General features: G+C 39.2%; 1 protein-coding gene across 3 annotated transcripts in view; it reads left to right on the top strand.

Annotated features, from left to right (window-relative positions):
• The first annotated feature begins 787 nt into the window (after positions 1-787).
• The window catches only part of LOC124777287 (maestro heat-like repeat-containing protein family member 1), a 274758-nt gene continuing 252597 nt past the window's right edge, over positions 788-22948 (top strand). Inside the window, exons 1-4 of one of the 3 annotated variants that reach the window (XM_047252633.1) lie at positions 788-861; positions 1649-1730; positions 1816-1961; positions 18787-18990. In XM_047252633.1, coding sequence (XP_047108589.1) covers positions 1685-1730; positions 1816-1961; positions 18787-18990 — 396 coding nt within the window. In that variant the 5' untranslated portion in view covers positions 788-861; positions 1649-1684. The other 2 variants (XM_047252635.1, XM_047252634.1) reach the window with 2 other exon arrangements.

Genomic DNA, 22948 nt, shown 5'->3' with positions numbered 1-22948 from the left:
AGGTTTTCAGAGTATCTTATGCTAAACATTATGCTTGTCTTTCACTCGTGTGCTAAATGACAGTCAATGAGGGTTAATTGACGTACGTCTGCTCAACTGTAAATAAATACAGTGAAACAGAGTGCCTATAACTTGCCTTCCATGGCCACCGCGATTTATCTCGAGTACATAACAGAACTTTTCTCCCGTCATTTCGTATATTTGTAAAACTTGCTGATTATTCCTATAACTGCGGACAATGTGTATAGTACTCGCCACGTTCTTTACGAGACAGGAAAGCTCACTGATATGCATTCGCTGTCCCTTTAATAGCAGAAGCCGCTATGCAGCATTCGTATCCCACTGTGCCCATACCCTTATCTGAGAGAGAAAGAGAGAGCGCTGTGAGTACATGTTGGAGCTTGTAATGGGGGCCTTGGGCTACACCACACAACTTTTGTTATTAATATTATGGCAGATGGCCCGGTCTTTCTTCCGGATTAATCCACTGCATTGAAAATTATAACTGTTCCTAACTGGCAGTGCTTAGCAGTATGAAAAATACAAGGTTTCGCGGTGCTTCAGAACGCCGTGCTGAAAGCTTCTGAGCGTACAATACCCAATAGCACCACTACGAATGAAACACTGTGGGGGTTCAAAGCCATGTTTGAGTAATGATTGTTTCACTTAAGAGCCTGTCACAGAGATACATATGTTTGGAACTAATTCTATCAGACCGGTTCTGTATCGTTTTTCTATTTCACACTGTTCGAGACTACCGCGCGTGATGTAATGCTAGAAATGTCATGTGATGTTTACGTATCGACATTGTCAGCTGAAACACAGCAGAAGTGTGGCGCGTGCAATAAACGGAACAACGAGGTAAAAGCAAATGTAAATGATTCATTGCCCGTTAAGAGACTAATTAAGCAGCTGTAATTGTCTGTGTCACGTGGTAAATGTCATCTTCCCTTTGGCTTTGTTGACATCATTTATAGACAAACTTCTAGAAGTTATACTGTTTTATATGATGGTTATTGCTTCGTACTAATTTCATTTGTGAACTAGCTTTACCCGAAAGCAAAATATTTTTGGCGCTTCTGAAGGTAAATTTTTTGTGAGCATAATAAGCTTCCAGCAAACCTCGTAGGCGTGTTGTACAAATAGTGTGTCACGTTACCAAAAGAAATTGTGACGATGTACAGCGAGAATCATAAGGTTTATTCCCCAGTTGGTGTCGCCCAGGACTAAATAAATTCTGTCGCACTACTGTGGCCAAGTCGTTAAATTATCTAATTTATAAAAACATTGTAAGCTATATTTGTTGTCGTCCGAAGTGATGTCAGGTGAAAGAGGCGGTACAGGTGCATGTACAGTTGATAGTAAAAAAAGTAATCATTGCCAACCATTAAGCACACAATTGAATTTTTTGATCAAGTGCAGAGGTACCATATGCTTCCCTACACCACCTCCCCACCCCCTCTCATGACAGGTGTTTCAGTGGATAAATGTGAGACTGGTCAGTTTCCTTACTTAGAAACAAGTTTCAAAGAAATAAATTTTTGTTTGGCATTATAAGTTTCTACATCATTTTTGTTTAAATATTCTGACTAAAATGTGGTAAATTATTCACTTCAACAACTACTAATCACATTTGTTATGCATCTAGGAGACAGCACGGCATTGAGAGTTAGTGTTATGAAGTATGACAAGTGCCATGGATGTCAATGCCAAAAATAGTTCATTACAAGGTAAGGATGCTTTATGGATGTCAGTACTGCACTAGAAACTAAATCTGTGTCTTGCTTTACCGATTTTTCTTGTTTTAACATGAAGTTGTCATTGGATCACTCGTGGAGGCTGCAGGCGACAAGAATGAAACTGTCAGGCATGCAGTTTCTGAATCGCTCAAGAAGATTGCAAGGAAACATCAGAATGATGTATTGGATAACATAATATGCTATTGCAAGAGAAATTCAAAGGTACATATATACACGGTTCAACTGAAAGTAGTGATTATTTTTTAAATGACTGAAGAGTAATTAAAGTATCTTCTTTTAAATTTCTTTAAGGAAATAAAAACTTAAGTCATTCAGTTTTTTGCTGTTTTGCAGCTATGAAATGAATTGTAAATTCAGACTGTTAGTGGCTGATTTGTAACATTTCAGGTTGTAATTACTGTATCCAGATTTCATGGAATCCCTGATATTTTGTTGTAGAGTCCTCTTGAAAATGTTTTCTTTCAACTTTATCCTATCTTCAGCTTTTGAGTCAAAAACTAAATTCAGAAGTGAGAAAAATCCATATGTATCTTCAAATTTTGTTTCAGCCTATACCCTGCATAATATTTTTTTAAAAATTTGTTTCCTTATTAATATTAAGGCCATTTATGCTGATATTGTCTTCTCTTCATATGATAACACCATAAAGTAAGTTTCATAAATTCCCTTTTTTTTTTTTTAATTTCATCCATTTCATCACATCAGCAGCATAAATGTACGATGTGAGAGTGGACAATACAATACACAATACAAATTTTAAAAATATATTTATGATACTACTCAGGGGTATACATCTGGGTTTGAGCTTCTGGTCAGTATCACAATACAATAAAGAATGTAATTTTATGCGAATCATTTTCAATTGAGTATAATTTGAATTGAACTTCATCTTCAGTGCTACAGTACAGAAGTGCAGTAGATGTGCTGTAACTGACTTTTGAAATAATTTTGCATTGTGTGTCATTATTATGTTAGGTAATTTATTAACTAGCTTAATTCTCACGTGAAAAATTCCTTTTTGGCATAAACTTGACTTTACATGTATTGAATACAGGTTGTTTTGCAGTCTTGTGTTATGGCTACCTACTGCAATGTTTTTTTGCATGCGTACATTACTACCTAATATACTACCTACCTACAAGAAATTTCAACAGTAGATCATAAGAGCAATGTAATTACAGTATTTCTAGTTTTTTTTAGAGAGTCCTACAAGATATCCCAAATATTGATTGTAATATTTTAATAGCTCTTTTTGTATTTTGAAAGTACTTGCTGCTGTTGATATAATTCCCCAGATGATGACACCATGTCAGGGCAGTATGAAAACGTTAAAATAGGCAGTCATTACAGTAGTGTCATTCGTACATTTCTTTATGATTCTTAATGCATAGCAACATTTACTCAATTTTAAGTTCATGAATTCAGTGTATTTATGCTATTTGATATTTTGGTTCCTCAATATTTTGCTGATTAATGCTGACACAAGAATTATGTATATTCTGATTTTCTGAATGGCAAAAACGCCCAGAAACAGTTTTCCTATTGTTCATTTTAGTTGTTATAAGCCCAGTTCCGGAAGTGATTTGTAGCAGTATTTATTGACTGCTGTAATTCATCATAATTTTTACCTTTGAGGTGGATTGCTGGGAAAAAATAACAAGCAAATGGCAAAAAAGGGAAGACTGAAAGGAAAAAAAAAATTAAATTCAGTTAGTGAATCAGTTTGGCTTGCTATATGAAGTAGGGAAGAATGGGCCTCATCCAGATGTAGTTGAATGTAGGTTGAAGCAGAATATTAGCTTAAAGAAAACATACAAGGTCGGTATTAAATCAGAATAGGAAAAGAAGAATTATGCTTCTAGGTAGCAGTCATGGGAGGGGTTTAGGGTAGCAGCTTCTGGAGAAATTAGGTGCAGAGTACCAGGTCCCAAGTTTTGTGAAATGAAGTGTTAGCCTTAGCCAGTGATCGAAAACTTAGGTCAGCTATGCAGGCACTTTGAGAAGGAAGATTGGGTAATTACAGTTGGGGAGCAGGAAACAGCCTGGCTTTGAATCCAACATATAGTATTGGTAGTGACCTGGATAAAATAGGAGCAGATACTGGGTGCACAAATGTGGGGCTTGTGGAGGTCTTTCAGTGCCATGATCGGTTGTGGGGGAAACACTGCTGCAAGGCATCTTAACATTGAGCTTAACAGGATGCTCCGGACACTGGCAAAATTTCACGTAAGTATTGTTCCAGTTGATGCTTCTTGTAGGTGGGGATACACTACACATGGCCTGCACCTGAACAGGAAGGGGAAAGATAAGTTAGTTTCTCTGTTAGAAGAAACTGTAAGGGGGACCTCAGTCACACACAGGATGATCCTTGTGGTTAATGGAACCAGGCAGACAGGTTTTCTTAGGTTAAAGCCATAATCCAGACCGACAGCAATAAAAAAAGAATAAAAGAAGCTTCATGTACAATAACCAGGGATAAAGTTAAGGGTAGGCCTAGTATCAACTTCATCAAAACATCAGGGAAACAAAGAAATAAAGTAGATGAGCTGGCAGTGTGTTTAGATGATCTCAGAAATAAGAATGAGATTTATATACTTGTCTGTCTGAACACCATATAACTGTGGAGATGGATAGCGTTAGTATAAATGGGTATAATTTAGCATCTTATACTTGCTGGTGTAGCATGGATATAGGAGGAGTTGCCATTTACACAAAACAAGGGTATAAATACAAAACTGTAAAAGCAAGCAAATTTTGTGTCTATCAGCACTTTGAAGTTTGTGTATGTGAACTACAGCTAGATAATGTAGTATTAATATTAGCAACAGTGTACAGTTCCCCATTAAGAGATTGGGAGATATTCATAAAAAAAGTTTGACTTCATATTATGCTGTCTGTCAGACAAAAAGAAGAAGTTATTAATCTGTCGTGGTTTTAAGTGTAAATTTTCTAAGTAAATCTGATAGGAAAAGTGAACTAGCAGTGTAATTAATAATATATAACTTAGAATCAGTGATTACTTTCCCTACACATATAGCTCAAGACAGTAACGCTCTAATAGATATTGTATGTGTACAGCAAGAGGATGTAAAACTATCAGCTGCTTTTCCTGTGGTAAATGGGTTATTAGACCTTTATGCACAATTGATTAACTTACAAAGCCTAGCAGAGTGCACAGTTCAGAAACCATCAAGTAAAAGTGTAAGGTTGCTCAATCCAGTATCTATTGAGCACTTCAGAGAAAATTTAAGAAATGTTAATTAGGGAGTTGTATGTAATGAGCCAAATGCTAAGTGCAACATATTTCTTGATACATTTTTATCCCTTTTTTTACACTGTTGCCCAAAAAAATTAGTAAATGCAACACCAAACAGTTTTCAAAGAAACCTTGGATTACTACAGGTATTGAAGTGTCTTCAGAAAGAAAAATAATGAGACAGCAAGAATTAGTAAAGTTGCAAGAAAATCTAGAAATATGTATGTTAGAGATGAAATCGACAACTGGGGCAATAAAATCAAATTGATGTGGAATGTTGTTAGACAGGAAAAGCAACCATTGGGGTAGGTAGTATTATTATTAAAGAGAATGAGACCATCTTAACAAACAGCACACAAGTAGCTAATTTGTTTAGCAACTTTTTCTTAAGAGTGGGTGAAAAATTTGGTGAGAATAATTTAAAAGAAAAAGCGAAGCACTACATGGAAGAGTCAGTTTTGAGAAATCCTAGTCAGATGAATTTTCAACTAACAACCTCTTGTGAAATAAGGAAAATCATTAAATCTTTGAAAAATAAATATTCTGTTGGAGTAGATGACATCTCCAACAAGATATTAAAACAATGTGGAGCAGTTACAGTTGATGTTCTGTGTCACATATGTAACACATCACTAACTGAAGGTATTTTCCCAGACAGGTTAAAATGTGCCATTGTCAAGCCTCTCTACAAAAAAGGAGACCCCACAGATGTCTATAATTACTGGCCAGTATTCTTGCTTACATCATTTTCAAAAACTGTCGAGAAAGTAATGTACTCAAGTATGATTAGCCATCTTAAGTGTAATAGGATACTTAGTAAATCACAGTTCAGATTTTAAAAATGCTGTTCCACTTAGACAGCAATATAGAATTTCACTGCCCACATAATAGTCTCTAAATAGTAAAATGTCACCAATAGGAATTTTCTGTGACTTATCCAAAGTGTTTGATTGTGTGAAGCATGACATTACATTACAGAAATTACGATTCTATGGTATAAATGGAACAGCATATAAGTGGTTGAAGTTGTATCTACACAACAGGAAGCAAAAAGTTTCTTTATATGGTTTAAGTGATTTAAGAAAGTTTACTGCTTGATCTGACTGGGGAAAAAATTATGTTAGGTGTTCCACAGGGTTCGATCATGGGTTGCCTTTTCTTCTTGATGATATATGTGGTTGTCATCCCTTCTTGTTTGAAACAAGGAGCTAAACTGACACTGTTGACTGATGGTACAAGCATAATTATTAATCAAGTAAAAGAAACTCCAATAGAAAATGATACAAATAATGTCCCTGGAAAAGTTATTAGCTGGTTTCTGCAAATGGGCTTGCTCTGAACTTTGAAAAAACATAGTACATCCAATTTTGTACATTGAGGAGTGCATTTCCTTCAATAAATATAACACATCTGCAGAAGCCAGTAGCCAGGGTAGAACGTATTGTTGTTATTGGTTGTACATGTCGATGAGAATCTTAATTGGAAAATTCATATTTTGGATCTCCTGAAGCGAATAGGTTCAGCAACTTTTGTAATCAGAATAACTGCCAATTTTGCGGATATAGAAATCAATAAGCTAACACATCTTGCATACTTTCACTCTCTGATCACTAGGAGTAATGTTTTGGGGTAACTCAACACTTAGACAAAAAGTATTCACTGCTCAAAAGAAAGTGGTTAGAATAATGTGTGGGGACCGAGCAAGGTGGCGCAGTGGTTAGCACACTGGACTCGCATTCGGGAGGGCGATGGTTCAATCCCGCGTCCAGCCATCCTGATTTAGGTTCTCCGTGATTTCCCTAAATCACTCCAGGCAAATGCCGGGTGGTTCCTTTGAAAGGGCACAGCCGGCTTCCTTCCCCGTCCTTCCCTAATCCGATGAGACCGATGACCTCGCAGTTTGATCTCTTCCCCCAAAACAACCAACCAATAATGTGTGGGGCTGATAGTTGCAAATCTTGTAAGCATCTGTTTAAAAGGTTAGGAATTCTTACAACAGCCTCAGTACATTTGCTCAGTAATGAAATTTGAAATTTGCTCTCAACAACATAGCTCAGTTTAAAAACAACAGTGACATTCCTGATTATGACACCAGAAGAAAGAAAGACTTACAGTATCCTCTAGTTAACCAATCTTTGGCACAGAAAGGGGTAAAATATTCTGCTGTATGAGATAAAATGTCTGACAGACAGCAGTAATAGTTTCAAAAATACATTGAAATCATGTCTCCGTGATAACTCCTTCTACACCATAGATGACTTCTTGAATGGGAATAAGTAAATCAGTAGGTATAATATATGCATTTTGTGCCATTTAAGGGAATGGGGTAGGTAATAAAAATTTTATGCTTGAAAAACTTTGATTCATGTATGCATTTCTTATGCACTTGACACATTCCACATCATAATGGTTACCATGAGATTGGTCAATGGGACACACAACGAACTATCTAACTAGCTAAGCTTACTTACTGTTATCATCTGCAGACAGTACAGCCTCTGTATTCAGGTCCGAATAATTTACATATATAAGAGAGAGAGGAGGTCCCAGTACAGAAACTTGAAGGACACCAAAGGTTACTGGATGTTCTTCAGACATGTTCCATCATTAGTTCAGATTATTAATCAGTGAATCTTGTATGTACCCTTTGTCTGCAATGATTCCGTAGTGATTCTTCACACTCAACTATTTTCTAGCTTAATAAGTAGAATTTTGTGATCTACTGTTGAAAACTTCACTTCAGTCCAAAAATATTCCTGTACATGCTGTTTTTCATCCATAAGTTTTGGGGTACTTTTTGAGCATTCACAAATAGCGTTCTGTGTAGATGTCTGGCCTCTAAGACCATGTTGAGAGTTCTTTAATAAATTATACTTACTCAAAAATCTGCTGTACATAATTTTTCCATTACATTGGATAGGCAGGATGTTATTGAAATAGGTCAGTAATTATAAATTTATGCCTTTCACTTGGTCTGAATACAGGTATGACTTAAGCAGATTGTAGTATGTCTGAGAAAGATCAAGATGAAGAGAGCTGTCACACAGTTTAATCAGAGCTTCAATGTTTTGGCAACTGGTGACCGGGAACTTCTTGTTTCATTAATGGCTGTTATAACTTCATGGATTGTGATACTTCTAATGAATATGGATGTGTTGCGGAGTTCAAAATTGTCTTTTGCGTGATAAGAGTTTGCTCTGAAACACCATTTTTTGTACTTTCCCAGCTATTTCAGTAAAATACTTAAAGCATATTTACAGTTTCTCATGGATCTGTAATAGTTTTGAAGTTTGGCACCAAAGTGATAGAATCACATTTTGTCCAGCTTGCTGCTGTCCGTGGACATGCATGAAAAAATGGTTACCACTCATATAGCTGCACTGTGAAAGCCAGTGTAATCATTCAAGACTGGAGAGGTCTAGGAAAAGGAGTAAATTTTGGGAACATCACCCAGAACTTTCCTGAAATCTACCCCATTTTGTAGACTTTTCCAGTTCTTTTCCTTCAATGTCTTCCTTCCCCTTCGACCCTTCTGCCTGAAGGGAGAGCTGCTGGCTCTGAAAGCTTGCCTAATTATAGTCTTTTATGTGTGTGTTCTGCTGCTGCTTGGTGAGTAGATTTTCTTATTTATCCAATTACATTGCATTGTCAAAAATTGTTTCGTTGTAAAATTTATTTTATGTTTGTTTTAACCTTTTATGTTTTTGAGAACTGTGGCATCTGTTGATGTTCCTGCATCTTTGTAATTGAGCCTTTTAGCTTCATGTAAGGCCAAGATAGCTTAAAATTAAGACAGTAAGTAAAGAAGCGCTTTAATTTGTTTAAACACATGGCTGTTCAGTAACTAAAAGAAGTGTGAAATTAAATGTTAGCACTGCCATTTCAAATGGTTATAAGGCAAAAAAGGAAAATTTCAGGAATGTCCAATAACACTGAATTGGGATTCTAGTTCATCTGACAGGAAATGACACAAATTAAACAGCTAGTACCTATAAAACTATCAAAGCTGGAACTACCACAGCTTATTCTGGCAACATGTAGTAGGATCATATATTCCATCTGCTAACATGGACAGAACATCCTCTGTCATTGTCATTTCAATTTTTTAAGAGTAACGAACTGCACTTCATTCTCAATGTGCCTCAAGAGCAATACAAGCACAGTTGTAACTTTCGTGCTCATTATACCAGATATCTGTTGCTGGCCCTTGCCTTATTTGACCTTGTGGCCACAAATATGCAACAAGATGGTGAGTATATGAGGGAGTCTGAAGACTGGGAAGACCAGCTGTAAAATTTTAGTTTCTCAAGTAGATTTTTAGGGTCCACACAGTCAGAGACTTTGACAAGGCAGGGAAAATACTAAAAGGAAAAGTTTTCATTTATATCTCCAGGATTCGATTGAGAAACCCCGTATGGCAGTGCGAGTGGCAGTTGACAGATTTTGCTCAACAAAGTGTTTTAGCTTTCTCATAAACTAAAATGACTGGAAGGACTGAGTGGATTATTAGAGATGTCTTTCTCACAACCATTTTTGTAGATGAGTATGGAAGGTACAAATGTATGTATTACAGTAAATATACAGGGTGATTCAAAAAGAATACCACAACTTTAGGAATTTAAAACTCTCCAACGACAAAAGGCAGAGCTAAGCACTATCTGTCAGCTAATTAAGGGAGCTATAAAGTTTCATTTAGTTGTACATTTGTTCGCCATTTCAGCCAATAAAGTTTTTGGTCCCTTTTTCTTCGAAGGTGCTACTGTAACTGGACTACAGTATCTGGAGATGTTAGAGAGTTGGCTGTTCCCTCAGCTCGAACAAGAAGCACAACAATTCATATTTCAGCAGGATGGAGCGCCACCACATTGGCACTTATCTGTCCGTAACTACCTGAACGTCAACTACCCGAGGCGATGGATCGGCCGCCAGGCAGCCCGTGACAGAGCACGTCATCACTGGCCTCCAAGAAGCCCTGATCTTACCCCCTGCGATTTTTTCTTATGGGGGTATGTTAAGGATATGGTGTTTTGGCCACCTCTCCCAGCTACCACTGATGATTTGAAACGAGAAATAACAGCAGCTATCCAAACTGTTACGCCTGATATGCTACAGAGAGTGTGGAACGAGTTGGAGTATCGGGTTGATATTGCTCGTGTGTCTGGAGGGGGCCATATTGAACATCTCTGAACTTGTTTTTGAGTGAAAAAAAACCTTTTTAAATACTCTTTGTAATGATGTATAACAGAAGGTTATATTATGTTTCTTTCATTAAATACACATTTTTAAAGTTGTGGTATTCTTTTTGAATCACCCTGTACTTTGGTCATGCGTTGATTACAATAATAATTCAAGAATGGTCATAAATTTTACTATCCTACTAGAAACACCTTCATACCCAAAGAATTAGTACCTTTTAGTGCTCTGGTTTGTGTCATTTTTCTTAGGGGCCATATTTTTTGAAACTGTCTATCGGCATAAGTGAATTGTTTGCAAAAGTAACTTTCGTGGATCTGTGTTTAATTGTTTAATAGAGGGTATAGTGTGTGCTACCATTGATAGTAGGTAATAGAGACCATTAGTTTCATTGTCACTTCTCTGGCAAATACTGTGTGGTAACCATATTTCATTTGTATCTCCATTTTTATCAATCTTCTGTTTAAGAATGCTCCAGATCATTTTTGCTTCATACTTGAATCAGCTTTTGTGTGTGTTTTGTTGACACACAGAAGGATTTTACACTACTGGCAGCAATGAAGTTAAAATTTGTAATTGCTGCTCTTCCTTTCGGTTAGATAGAGCTCTGTGTTCCTGGTGTAAGACAGTTTAATCCTTTGTGTTACAAGTCCAATATAAATTTGCATTCTTTATGTTATCGACATTATTTATCCTGAACTTTGAAAACGCATTTCCAAAAGTACCCACGTGGGGCACAATCTCTCTTTCTCTCTCAAAGGGATAAAAGCAGGGCTTACAAAGTCCTTCTGGAACCTTATTACCTCAGTTCCATGAACTAAGGCACAATGAACCAAAGTTTGTAAGTTCCTTCTATTTGTACAAAAAGACTTATAGGAGGACGATGATTGCTAAAAAATCATTTAATGAAAAAAAAAGTGCAATACAGAGATTAAAAACAAAGCAGTCTGTGATGCCATTAAATAGGAAACAAGGAGAGAGAAATCAAAGCTTAACATACTGATAAGGGACAGGGATACAGTAGTGAATGGTTCAAATCAGCTGTTAAATTTGTGAATGAGTGATTTTTAAGTATTGCAGAGAAATTGCAACAAAAATTCCTAAATTTTGGTATAGATATTGTAATAGTTCTGCATCAATTACAATCCTGTTATTATTAATCACAAAACATTAAGTCAGTAAAACTGAATGAAAATTCAAAAATAGTCAGAAAGTCTAGAAGTAGTACCGGTGTATGTGCTGATAAATGTATACACAGCATTCAAGCTTCCTTAAGAAACATTATAAATGAGTCACTCTCACGAAGTAACTTTCCCAAGTATTCAAAACGGGCATGCTGCTACATAAAGTTAATACAAGAGACATTCTCTGCTATTATCATTTTTAAAAAATAGTATAATTGATTATGAAAGAAATAGTAATGAATTACTTGATTAAATACAACTTTCTAGGTGAATCACAGTTTATGTTCCGAAGTGGTGCATGTACAATCAGCCACATGATATTTCACAAAAAATGGTATTTGGTGCTCTTGACAAAAAATGTAATGTCTCATAGGCATACTCTTAGACCTGTTAATCAAAAGATTCTGCTAAATAAGCAAGAATCATTAGGAATAAGAAGTGTAGCTAATGATTGGCTCTGATCATACTACCATGTAGAGTACAAATCTCGAATAAGGCTACACACTTGTCAGTTTTCCTTGGGATGTTGCATTAGGACAAATACTGTTCCTGGTATAGATCAGCTATTTTCATTGTACTGTTATCCACGTGGAAAAAAAAACCCTCATTGTTGATGACAGTATTACAACCTTTGAGAAAGTGAGAAGAGAGTAAATTAAACCCTAAACGAAGTTTACAGTTGGTCAAATGGAATAAGGTTACATTGGACATGAAGAAAAACAATTCCATCAATGTTTGCTTGAAGAGTGGGAAAATGACACTGTTTTTTGTTTATGGATCCTTCTGTTATTTGTTGGTAGAACAGTTCCGTATTTAAATCAAACAATGGAAACTTCAGGTAGGAATATCAGCAATGTAGGAAAAGACAGATTGCTACAACTCCAGCATCTTGGGGTGATATGTTAGAGTTGGTGGTCTTGTGTTTGCTTTTTGTGTGTGTGTGTGTGTGTGTGTGTGTGTGTGTGTGTGTGTGTGTGTGTGTGTGTGTCTGGTGTCTATCTTTTACTGATGAAGGCTGTGACCATAAGCTTTATGCAAGTGTCTTTTGCATCTTTTAATGGTTCCTGTCTCCAGCTCGAAGTGTCTTCTTTACAGTAAGTAGCAATCTGTCCGTTCCATATTTAAGGTTGAATAACAAGTACACTGTTTCTGTTCTACTGATTTTTGTTCATTTCAAACTAGGATTTGGGTTACTAGGCCATCTTCTGGAAACAACGCTGTTTTGTTGAATATACATTAGTCAGCCAGAAAATTATTGATACAAACCCATCCAGGTGATAGCAGCATCACATGGCAAGGAATGACTGCTAGTCACACACACGTATGGTGCATGTAGTATCAGTGAGCATGCTGTCTGTGTGTAGAATGTGGAAGGTGCGTGATCTATTTGAGTTTGACAGAGGGTGGTGACCCAGAGGCTTGGCCCAAGCATTTCAGAAACTTCATGACTTGTCGGGTCTTCGAGGAGTGCTGTGATGAGTGTCTTCAACACATGGGGAAACAAGGTGAAATTATGTCCTGATGTCATGGGGTTGGGTGGCCAGCCCTCATTATAGATGTTGGACATCGTAGGCTGGGCCAACTGGTAAAACAGAACAGGCAGCAAACTATAAAGGAACTAACATCAGACTTTAATGCTGGGCAGACCAAAAGTGTATCTGAATGCACAGTGCATCAAACACTTCTAACGATGGGCCTCTGCAGCCAACGACCCATGCATGTGGCAATGTAACATCAGCACTGGACATTGGCACAGTAACAGAGTGTTGCATGGTCTGATAAATCCCAATACCTTCTTCATCATGTCGATGAAAGTGTGTGAATCTGTCATCTTCCAGGGAACAGCTCATTGTTGCCTGTACTGTGGGTTAGAAACAAGCTGGTGGTGGCTCAAGTATGCTGTGGGCAACACTCACATGGGCATCCATGGGTCCAGTGGAGCTTACACAAGGCACCATGATGGCCAAAGAGTATCGTACACTGATTGCAGAGCATGTGCACCCCTTCATGACGATAATGTTTACTGAAGGCAGTGGCATTTGTCACCAAGATAACGCAGCACTTCACAAGGCCAGGAGTGTGATGGAGTAGTTTGAGGAACATAGTGGTGATTTCCACTCAATGTGCTGCCACATCTGAAACCAATCGAACGTGTCTTGGACGTGATTGAATGTGGCGTCCAGAGCTGATCGTCCCGCTTCCCAGGATTGTCGGGAATTAGGTGACTTGTGTGTGCAGATGTAGTGCCAACTCCCTCCAGTAAACTACCAAGGCCTCATCACTTCCATGCCATGATGTGTCACCACTGTTTTCTGTGCCAGAGGTGAACACACTGGCTATTAGGTAGGTGATCATAATGTTCTAGCTGATCCGTGTAAATCATATCTTTATAGGCTGCATAACAAACAAAAAAATGGTGGGAATGGGTATTGGTTGTTTTGACATGGTGTGAACACACAAAGTTGCTTGCAAACAGAATTTCATCAGTACATTATGGTCATAAAGTCCTGTCACCAGTATGTAACTGCAAGCGTCTTTTAATCACTCACAGTTCACGTGTGCACTCGATTCTTAGGTATGGAATTACTTTCTGAGGAACAAATGAACAAACTATACACACTGTTTTCAAGCTAAAGAAAGAAGCCCTAAGAATAACAAAAAATATTAGTAGAGCTCATTGTAAAGATCTAAATTTACTAAGAAAGAATGATCATAAAACTCAAAACAGAATTTTCAACTTAGGAATACAACTGTAGAGTAAAATGCGTAAGGAGATTAAAGAAATTACTAAAAAAAAAGATGTATTTCAAGATCTAGTTAAAAAATGCCTGTTAAGACGTCAGGCTCCAGGTGTCATCCAGTACAAACCTGTGGAGTGACAAGTCACGTGTTTAGCTTTTTCTGTGTTTTCTTGGTAATATATTTCTTAAATTTCATGCATGTCTTTCTGTTTAAGAGGTTTAATCGTGAGTTTTGTAGAGGCAGCAGTCTGTAGCACCGTTGTCATTTCTTCTGAACAGCTAGTTACACAGCTCATGAGGCACTGGCCTCCGTTGGTGCATATCGGGAGAGTAGCAAGTTGCATATCTAGGTTACTGTCTGTGCTTTTATAGCCAGTCCTTAAGTTAATAATACTAGGATGGATAGGCTGCATGAGTACTGTGTGCAGATGCAGGAGCAGCTGGCCACAGTTAGTGAACAGCTGAATGTGTCTTTGGCTACAGTCAGTCGTCCTCAGACTGCTGCCTTGGGATGTAGCAGTGATAGAGAATCTGGTATATTGCATGGGACACCTCACAACATGATGAATGGCAAGTGATAACATGTTTGTATTGCTAGAGTTGGAGGGCCAGTGTAGAGACTGGCCTTGCCTATTAGATTTGTGAGCAGTAAGGTGACCATTCCTTCAGCAGGGTTGGGGTAGGCACACAGGTGCAGGGGTAGGGGGTTTGCTAATTATTGGAAGCTCCAACATTAGGCGCCCAATGAGGCGACACAGCAGTGGTCGTGAGTTGCTTTTTGTGTGTTTCTGTGTGTGTGTGTGTGGGCGGGGGGGGGGGGGAGGGGATGTCTGTCTGTGTGTATGTGTGTTCGTTTGATCATTATATCTGCCGCGCGGTTTGAGGTGCCATGTCACAGATTGCGCAGCCCCTCCTGCCAGAGGTTCAAGTCCTCCCTCGGGCATGGGTGTAAGTGTGTTGTTCTTACCATAAGTTAGTTTAAGTAGTGCGTAAGTCTATGGACTGATGACCTCAGAAGTTTGGTCCCTTAGGAATTCACACACACTTCAACATTTCTATCTCCAACAAAGACCTTATTGGCCGAAAGCTCATTTAGTGATAGTCTTTTTGTTATGCATATGTGATACTGACAGGTTTCAGATAAATTATATAATGGTAAGACAGAGATTTAGGAACCAGGTTTTAAATTTTAAGACACTTCCAGGAGCAGATGTGGACTCTGACCACAATCTATTGGTTATGAACTGTAGATTAAAACTGAAGAAACTGCAAAAAGGTGAGAATTTAAGGAGATGGGACCTGGATAAACTGACTAAACCAGAGGTTGTACAGAGTTTCAGGGAGAGCATAAGGGAACATTTGACAAGAATGGGGGAAAGAAATACAGTAGAAGAGGAATGGGTAGCTTTGAGGGATGAAGTAGTGAAGGCAGCAGAGGATCAAGTAGGTAAAAAAATGAGGGCTAGTAGAAATCCTTGGGTGACAGAAGAAATATTGAATTTAATTGATGAAAGGAGAAAATATGAAAATGCAGTAAATGAAGCAGGCAAAAAGGAATACAAGTGTCTCAAAAAATGAGATCGACAGGAAGTGCAAAATGGCTAAGCAGACATGGCTAGAGGACAAATGTAAGGATATAGAGGCTTATCTCACTAGGGTCAAGATAGATACTGCGTACAGGAAAAATAAAGAGACCTTTGGAGAAAAAAGAACCACTTCTATGAATATCAAGAGCTCAGAAACCCAGTTCTAAGCAAAGAAGGGAAAGCAGAAAGGTGGAAGGAGTATATAGAGGGTCTACACAAGGGCGATGTACTTGAGGAAAATGTTATGGAAATGGAAGAGGATATGGATAAAGATGAAATGGGAGATATGATACTGCGTGAAGAGTTTGAAAGAAAGACCTATGTCGAAGTAAGGCCCTGGGAGTAGACAACATTCCATTAGAACTACTGACAGCCTTGTGAGAGCCAGTCCTGACAAAACTCTACCATCTTGTGAGCAAAATGTATGAGGCAGGCGAAATACACTCAGACTTACAGAAGAATATAATAAATCCAATCCCAAAGAAAGCAGGTGTTGACAGATGTGAAAATTACCGAACTATCAGTTTAATAAGTCACGGCTGCAAAATACTAAAGCGAATTCTTTACAGACGAATGGAAAAACTGGTAGAAGCTGACCTTGGGGAAGATCAGTTTGGATTCTGTAGAAATATTGGAACACGTGAGCAATACTAACCCTACGACTTATCTTGGAAGCTACATTAAGAAAAGACAAACCTGCGTTTCTAGTATTTGAAGACTTAGAGAAAGCTTTTGACAATGTTGACTGGAATACTCTCTTTCAAATTCTAACGGTGGCAGGGGTAAAATACAGGGAGCGAAAGGTTATTTACCATTTTTACAGAAACCAGATGGCAGTTATATGAGTCGAAGGACATGAAAGGGAAGCAGTGGTTGGGAAGGGAGTGAGACAGGGTTGTAGCCTCTCTCCGATGCTATTCAATCTGTATATTGAGCAAGCAGTAAAGGAAACAAAACAAAAGTTCGGAGTAGGTATTAAAATCCATGGAGAAGAAATAAAAAGTTTAAGGTTCGCCGATGACATTGTAATTCTGTCAGAGGCAGCAAAGGACTTGGAAGAGCAGCTGAACGGAATGGACAGTCTCTTGAAAGGAGGATATAAGATGAACATCAACAAAAGCAAAACGAGGATAATGGAGAGAGTTAACTCCGGTGATGCTGAGGGAATTAGATTAGGGAATGAGACACTTAAAGTAGTAAAGGAGTTTTGCTATTTGGGGAGCAAAATAACTGATGATAGTCGAAGTAGAGAGGATATAAAATGTAGACTGGCAATGGCAAGGAAAGCGTTTCTGAAGAAGAGAAATATGTTAACATTGAGTATAGATTTAACAGTCAGGATGTCGTTTATGAGAGCATTTGTATGGAGTATAGCCATGTATGGAAGGGAAACATGGACGATAAATAGTTTGGACAAGAAGAGAATAAAAGCTTTCGAAATGTGGTGCTACAGAAGAATGCTGAAGATTAGATGGGTAGATCACATAACTATTGAGGATGTACTGAATAGAATTGGGGAGGAGAGAAGTTTGTGGCACAACTTGACTAGGACAAGGGATCGGTTGGTAGGACATATTCTGAGGCATCAAGGGATCACCAATTTAGTATTGGAGGGCAGCGTGGAGGGTAAAAATCATAGAGGGAGACCAAGAGATGAATACACTTAGCAGATTCAGAAGGATGTAGGCTGCAGTACGTACTGGGAGATGAAGCAGCTTGCACAGGATAGAGTAGCATGGAGAGCTGCATCAAACCAGTCTCAGGACTGAAGACCACAACAACAACAACATGTGCAACTCATGGTCAGTGCTATATGGTGAGTAGCAACTATTCTTTTCAAAATATTGTTACTATTGAGGAAATTTAGACAACTTGGTTCCAAGCTGACTGCAGAAAAATTCCACTGCTGCCAACGTACATTTTGTGTAAGATCCATGAAGTTAAGAAAAAGTAGGGCTCATTTGGTGACATTTAGACAGCCAGGTAACCCTCACCTGTGAGTAGAATAAGAAAGGATATGACTTGTAGCGGTACATTGTACCCTCCACCACTCATCTTACAGTGTCTTGCCGTGTATATACAGAGATGTAGATACAAGATAGTGAAATGAAATGTTACGTAGATGAAATAGCCGGCTGGAGTGGCCGAGTGGTTCTAGACGCTTCAGTCTGGAACCGCGCGACCTCTACAGTAGCAGCTTCGAATCCTGCCTTGGGCATGGATGTGTGTGATGTCCTTAGGTTAGTTAGGTTTAAGTAGTTCTAAGTTCTAGGGGACTGATGACTTCAGATGTTAAGTCCCATAGGGCTCAGAGCGATAGATAAAATACAGAAAGGTTGGTAAAAGTGTAACACAAGTAAATAATACTAAAACACCTATATCATTTAATTTTTGTGTGATAATGCTTTCCCCATCATCCTGGAAAACCTTACACCAAAGTCCTACAACAGCTAACACTAACATCATATCCTCTTTCAGTGCTTGATGTCACTGATTATGTGGGGTGCTGACTTTATTTTTCAGGCAAGGAACTGGCAAGTTGTGTTGCACAGAATGGAAATGTAACACTGTCATCATGGTTCTAATGCCAGTTAATAGTGTTTGGAGTATTAAATTATGAGATAATGAGGATGTAGTGTGTGCAGTGACTGGTGGTAAGAAAGTAATGAATAGTGTTGCACCAACTTTTTACATTATTAAGTGATTTATTTGGAAAATTGTATTGTTATTTAGGGATAAACTGAATGCAGTTCTGGTGTTTTAAACAGACCGGTTATGTATCCAAAAACATAGTTGCTCCAATCTCCATGTTGTCGTTGTATTTAGATTTTAAGTGTTTCCCCTAAATACTTCAGGCAAAGGCTGGGATGGTTTGTACTGTGAGGCGACGGCCAACTACCTGTTGTGTCCCGTTCTGTCCTTGTCAACTGAACTGTGACTGTGTAAATATAAGTGTATATGGATTATGTGGAGTACTTTTCCTTCATAAACTGTAATACCACACCATGACCAATATCCTTGTTGTTCATTTTACATAATTTATCGCCTGTTTTTCTTTGTCCACAGTTACCATTACAACATTTAAGTCTCTTGCTGAAAACAATAGAAAATATATGCCAAGAACATCTATCAAATATAAATGAAGTTACTGTTTCCAATTTGATTGAGTTTGCAATGGAAGAAATGACAAGGAATTCTGATTATATACCAGAATCTCAGATGCCTTTGTCAGGCGTACTTGTTGCCTTAGGAAAAATCCATTGTAATCAGGTAGGTACAAGCGTTGTCATCACCATCCATACGTGAATGGTTTCTACTTAGGAATAAACAAAAAATAAAAGGCAAAGGGAAAGAGTATCTGCTGCAATTTCTTTGTCCAGTCTGAATCTGATGTGTAAAGATCGAGGTAAAAGATCGAGTGCTGCTCACCAGTGAGAGGAGATTTGAGTGGCAGACAGGCACACAGAGAATAGAGTGCATATTCTTAGCTATTGGACTGAGTCCTTCGTCAGAAATACACAAAACAAAACACATGCCTAAGTCCACAGCAGAATAACAGCATGTGGGATTGCAGTGGAAGCAGGGAAGGAGATAGACAGGTGCAGGATGGGGACTAGAGAAAGCTGAGGACAGGAGGGTTGTGGTAAGGAAGTATATGCTGCAGAAGCTGTTCCCACGTACAAAATTAAAAAAAAGCTGGTCTGGTGGGAAGAATCCAGATGACACAGGCTGTGAAGCAGCCTTCATGCTGTGTGATATGCTCAGCAGCTGAATGGTCCAGCTGTCTCTTGGCCACAGATTTGTCATGTGGACAGACAGCTTTTTATTGGTCATGCTCATACGGAATGTGACAAAGTAGTTGCATATAAGTTGGTAGAACAGATGACTTCTTTTACATGTGGCCCTGCCTTTGATGGGATAGGAGACACCTGTGACAGGACTGTAGAAGGAGGTTGTGGGAGGAAATATGGGACAGGTCTTGCATCTAGGTCTATTGCAGAGTCCTGAGCTGTGGGACAAGGGGTTGGGAGGGGGTTGGGAGCAGTGGTGGAATGGGAATGGACAAAGATTTTGCATAGGTTGGGTAGGTGATGGATTACCTCTGTCAGGAGGGGTGGGGAGGATATTTCTCTTTTCGGAGTACAATGGCAGAGAGTGTTGACCCTGGTGGAAAGAGTGATCCAGTTGCACCCGTCCTGGGTGGTACATCTCTTTCAAAAGTATGTGCATGGTGAGCACAGGGTTTAAAGTTACTGCAGCACCTACTTCCTTTCTTGTGCTGCCATCTCCCATCCCTGACTGTCCTTATGTTTCCTTCTTTCTTTTGTTAGCAGCCTTTGATGTTGACCCAACTATTTACCTAAGTTATGCTTTCTTTTGTCAAGTCCTCATTTATTTTCTTTTTATTACTTTTTGGCTGAAGTAATGTAGGTTCCCTTCTGGGGTTGATATCAATTTTCAAAATTTTTCTGTAGTGTGGGCTGACTGGGAAAGGATTCCTTAATTAGTGCCTACTGCCAGAGGTGTTGATTGCTCTCTGTGCACAATAATTTCGTGGACTCAAATATGCACTAAACACCCAGTGCATTAGCTAGTCGGACAGGGTGGGTTCATTATGTACCCTTTTGATAGAGCCCTCTGGCAACACAGGGATCAGAGTTCTGATGCCTGAGCTGCTAGCTACCCATGGATGCCAAAGAAGAGATGCCCATCTTCCTGGGACATCAGGATTCAGAGCAATGTCCACTGTGCCAGATGACTTTTGCTATGCTGGGTGGCATTCAGAGGGAGAGCTCTTGATCAGAGTAGATGGGATCAGATCAGCCATTTTCACACATGCAATGTATCAGATTGAACCAACACAATGGCCATTCTGATCTGGCCGTCTCAGCAGACAGATATAGGGATTTCAGTGAGGACATGTACAGTCCTCCTACTGTAATTACCTGGCTATCCCATGAGAAGAGGGACAGGCCAAACAACTGGGAGCAAAACAATTTCCTCCCTATTTGGTATGTATTAGAACAGATAGAAATACTTTTACAGCACCAAAACCATTATTGTTGTGGAACACACATCCAGTCTGGAACCGCGCGACTGCTACGGTCGCAGGTTTGAATCCTGCCTCAGGCATGGATGTGTGTGATGTCCTTAGGTTGGTTAGGTTTAAGTAGTTCTAAGGTCTAGGGGACTGATGACCTCAGAAGTTGAGTCCCATAGTGCTCAGAGCCACTTGAACCATTTTTTGGAGCACACAAAAACAAATTTGGGAAAGTTTACTCATTGGGAAAAATGTGCAATGGATCACTATTTATTAAGGCCTCCTCTGCTGCACAATCTTATGCACATAAACAGTTGGGTGACAAACGAGTGAATGTGGCCCCACATAAAACCTTGAATATGGTACATGGAGTTAACTTTCACAGAGACCTTACACTCAAGACAGATAAGGAGCTACAAGCTAATCTGGAACTGCAAGGTGTACATTTGGTGTGACACAAAAATGTCACAAGGATAACTGTATGGATGTGGACACTTGGATGCAGTATCTGTGGTTCATTGCTCCACAAAGGGCATCCTTGTGAACAACTGTGTTTGTGTGTTGACTGTACTGAGCACTATCCTCTACTTTGACTTGTTTGACCACTCTTTAAAAAGATAGAGATAGAGATAGGTAGCTAGAGTGAGTGAGTGAGAGAGAGAGAGAGAGAGAGAGCGAGTGTGTGTGTGTGTGTGTGTGTGTGTGTGTGTGTGTGGGAGGGGGGGGGGGCGGGGGGTGGAGGCGTGTGTGTGTGCATGCGTAAAAGAATATAAATCACTTGACCACCTGTCATATATTGAGGCAAGAAAAAATGTGAATGCCTGCATCCTGTTGACATGATGACCAATTATGCAAAAGTCACTGGTGCTGTAGCCCCTACCTCAATTTTTTCCAAAGCAGCTCTTCTCTCATATGGTTCCCATGATATCACTGTCGTGGACCACTTTCCACACCTGGCTGAAGAAGTAGCTTGGTTCTCCACAATCTTCCAGTGACATGCCCCCAGAAAACCACAGATCGGAGGCCCGACACCAATATTCATTGATATTGTCCCACCCGCACCAGTGACACAGTGGTCCTGGTATGTGGGTGTTTCCCCTGGCTGCTTCATGCCTTAAATAGGACACCCTCAATGTGTTATCAGGGATACTACTGTCATCTGCTGGAACTGCAGCAACTAATTTCCTCTTATTCTGCAGTCTGTATCACCCTCCAAGAAACTTGGTTCACTGATAACCATTCACCAACACTTAGTGGTTACTGTGGATTCTGTAGCAATGACATTGGCCCCTGAAGGCAATTAGAGGGATCTGTGCATTGGTTTGCATAGAAGTTACGAGTAAGTGGCTTCCCCTCTGAATAACATTGGAAGCAGAAACCTTGGGAGTGCAAACTACCCTAGTGATCATCATTTGTAACATTTGTACAAGGTCTGTTCAAAAATTTCTGGAACATTTGTAATTTCACGCCAAAGCTGTGTTGGAGCAAACGGGGCACTGACTTTCTGACACTCATTCTAGTGTGTGTTTACCATTTGGAATGCACCTCAGATCCTTCTGCTGGGACTCACCTAATCTCCTGAGAATATGCTCCTCATGTTTTCCCCACACAGCCCTGTTGGTTAGTAGCCAGACTATGAATTTGGACAGATCTATTTCAAGGATAAAAGTTTGTTGACCTGAGATCTTTCAGTGTCTGTTTCTTTCTGTTCTCCATGAGTATTAGTGTGCTGCCACCATTTATGCCAATGGCTCTAGAATCAAAAATAGGACGGAATACATCTTTCACCAATCAGGTACAACATTTGTTGCTGGGAGCATGTAGTGTTTCTGCAGCAGAACTGATAGCCATTAATAGAGACTTACATTTAAAAAAATGAGCCTCCCTCAACCCAATTTTAATTGGGAGGGACTCGATGAACTATCTATTGACGTTTCTCTTGTTGCCGTGTGATGTCTATTGTTCATGAGCTCTCTTACCTTAATCATACTGCCTGTTCAGTTGTCTTTCTCTGGGTCCAAAGTCATGTGGGCATCCCGAAGAATGAAATGATCATCCGTGTGGCCAGAGAAGCTTTACTCACCCAATATTTGCTTCGACAAACTTAGGTTCAAATATGTGGATGCAAATAAGACCACTCCTCACTTGGAGATGGAACAGCTTATGATGGGCTATTGTCCCCTCTAA

The sequence above is a fragment of the Schistocerca piceifrons genome, chromosome 2 (assembly GCF_021461385.2).
Source record: "Schistocerca piceifrons isolate TAMUIC-IGC-003096 chromosome 2, iqSchPice1.1, whole genome shotgun sequence".
In the NCBI taxonomy this organism is placed as follows: domain Eukaryota; kingdom Metazoa; phylum Arthropoda; class Insecta; order Orthoptera; family Acrididae; genus Schistocerca; species Schistocerca piceifrons.
Note: the sequence above shows the minus strand (reverse complement) of the source record. Positions and strands in the feature narration are given on the sequence as shown.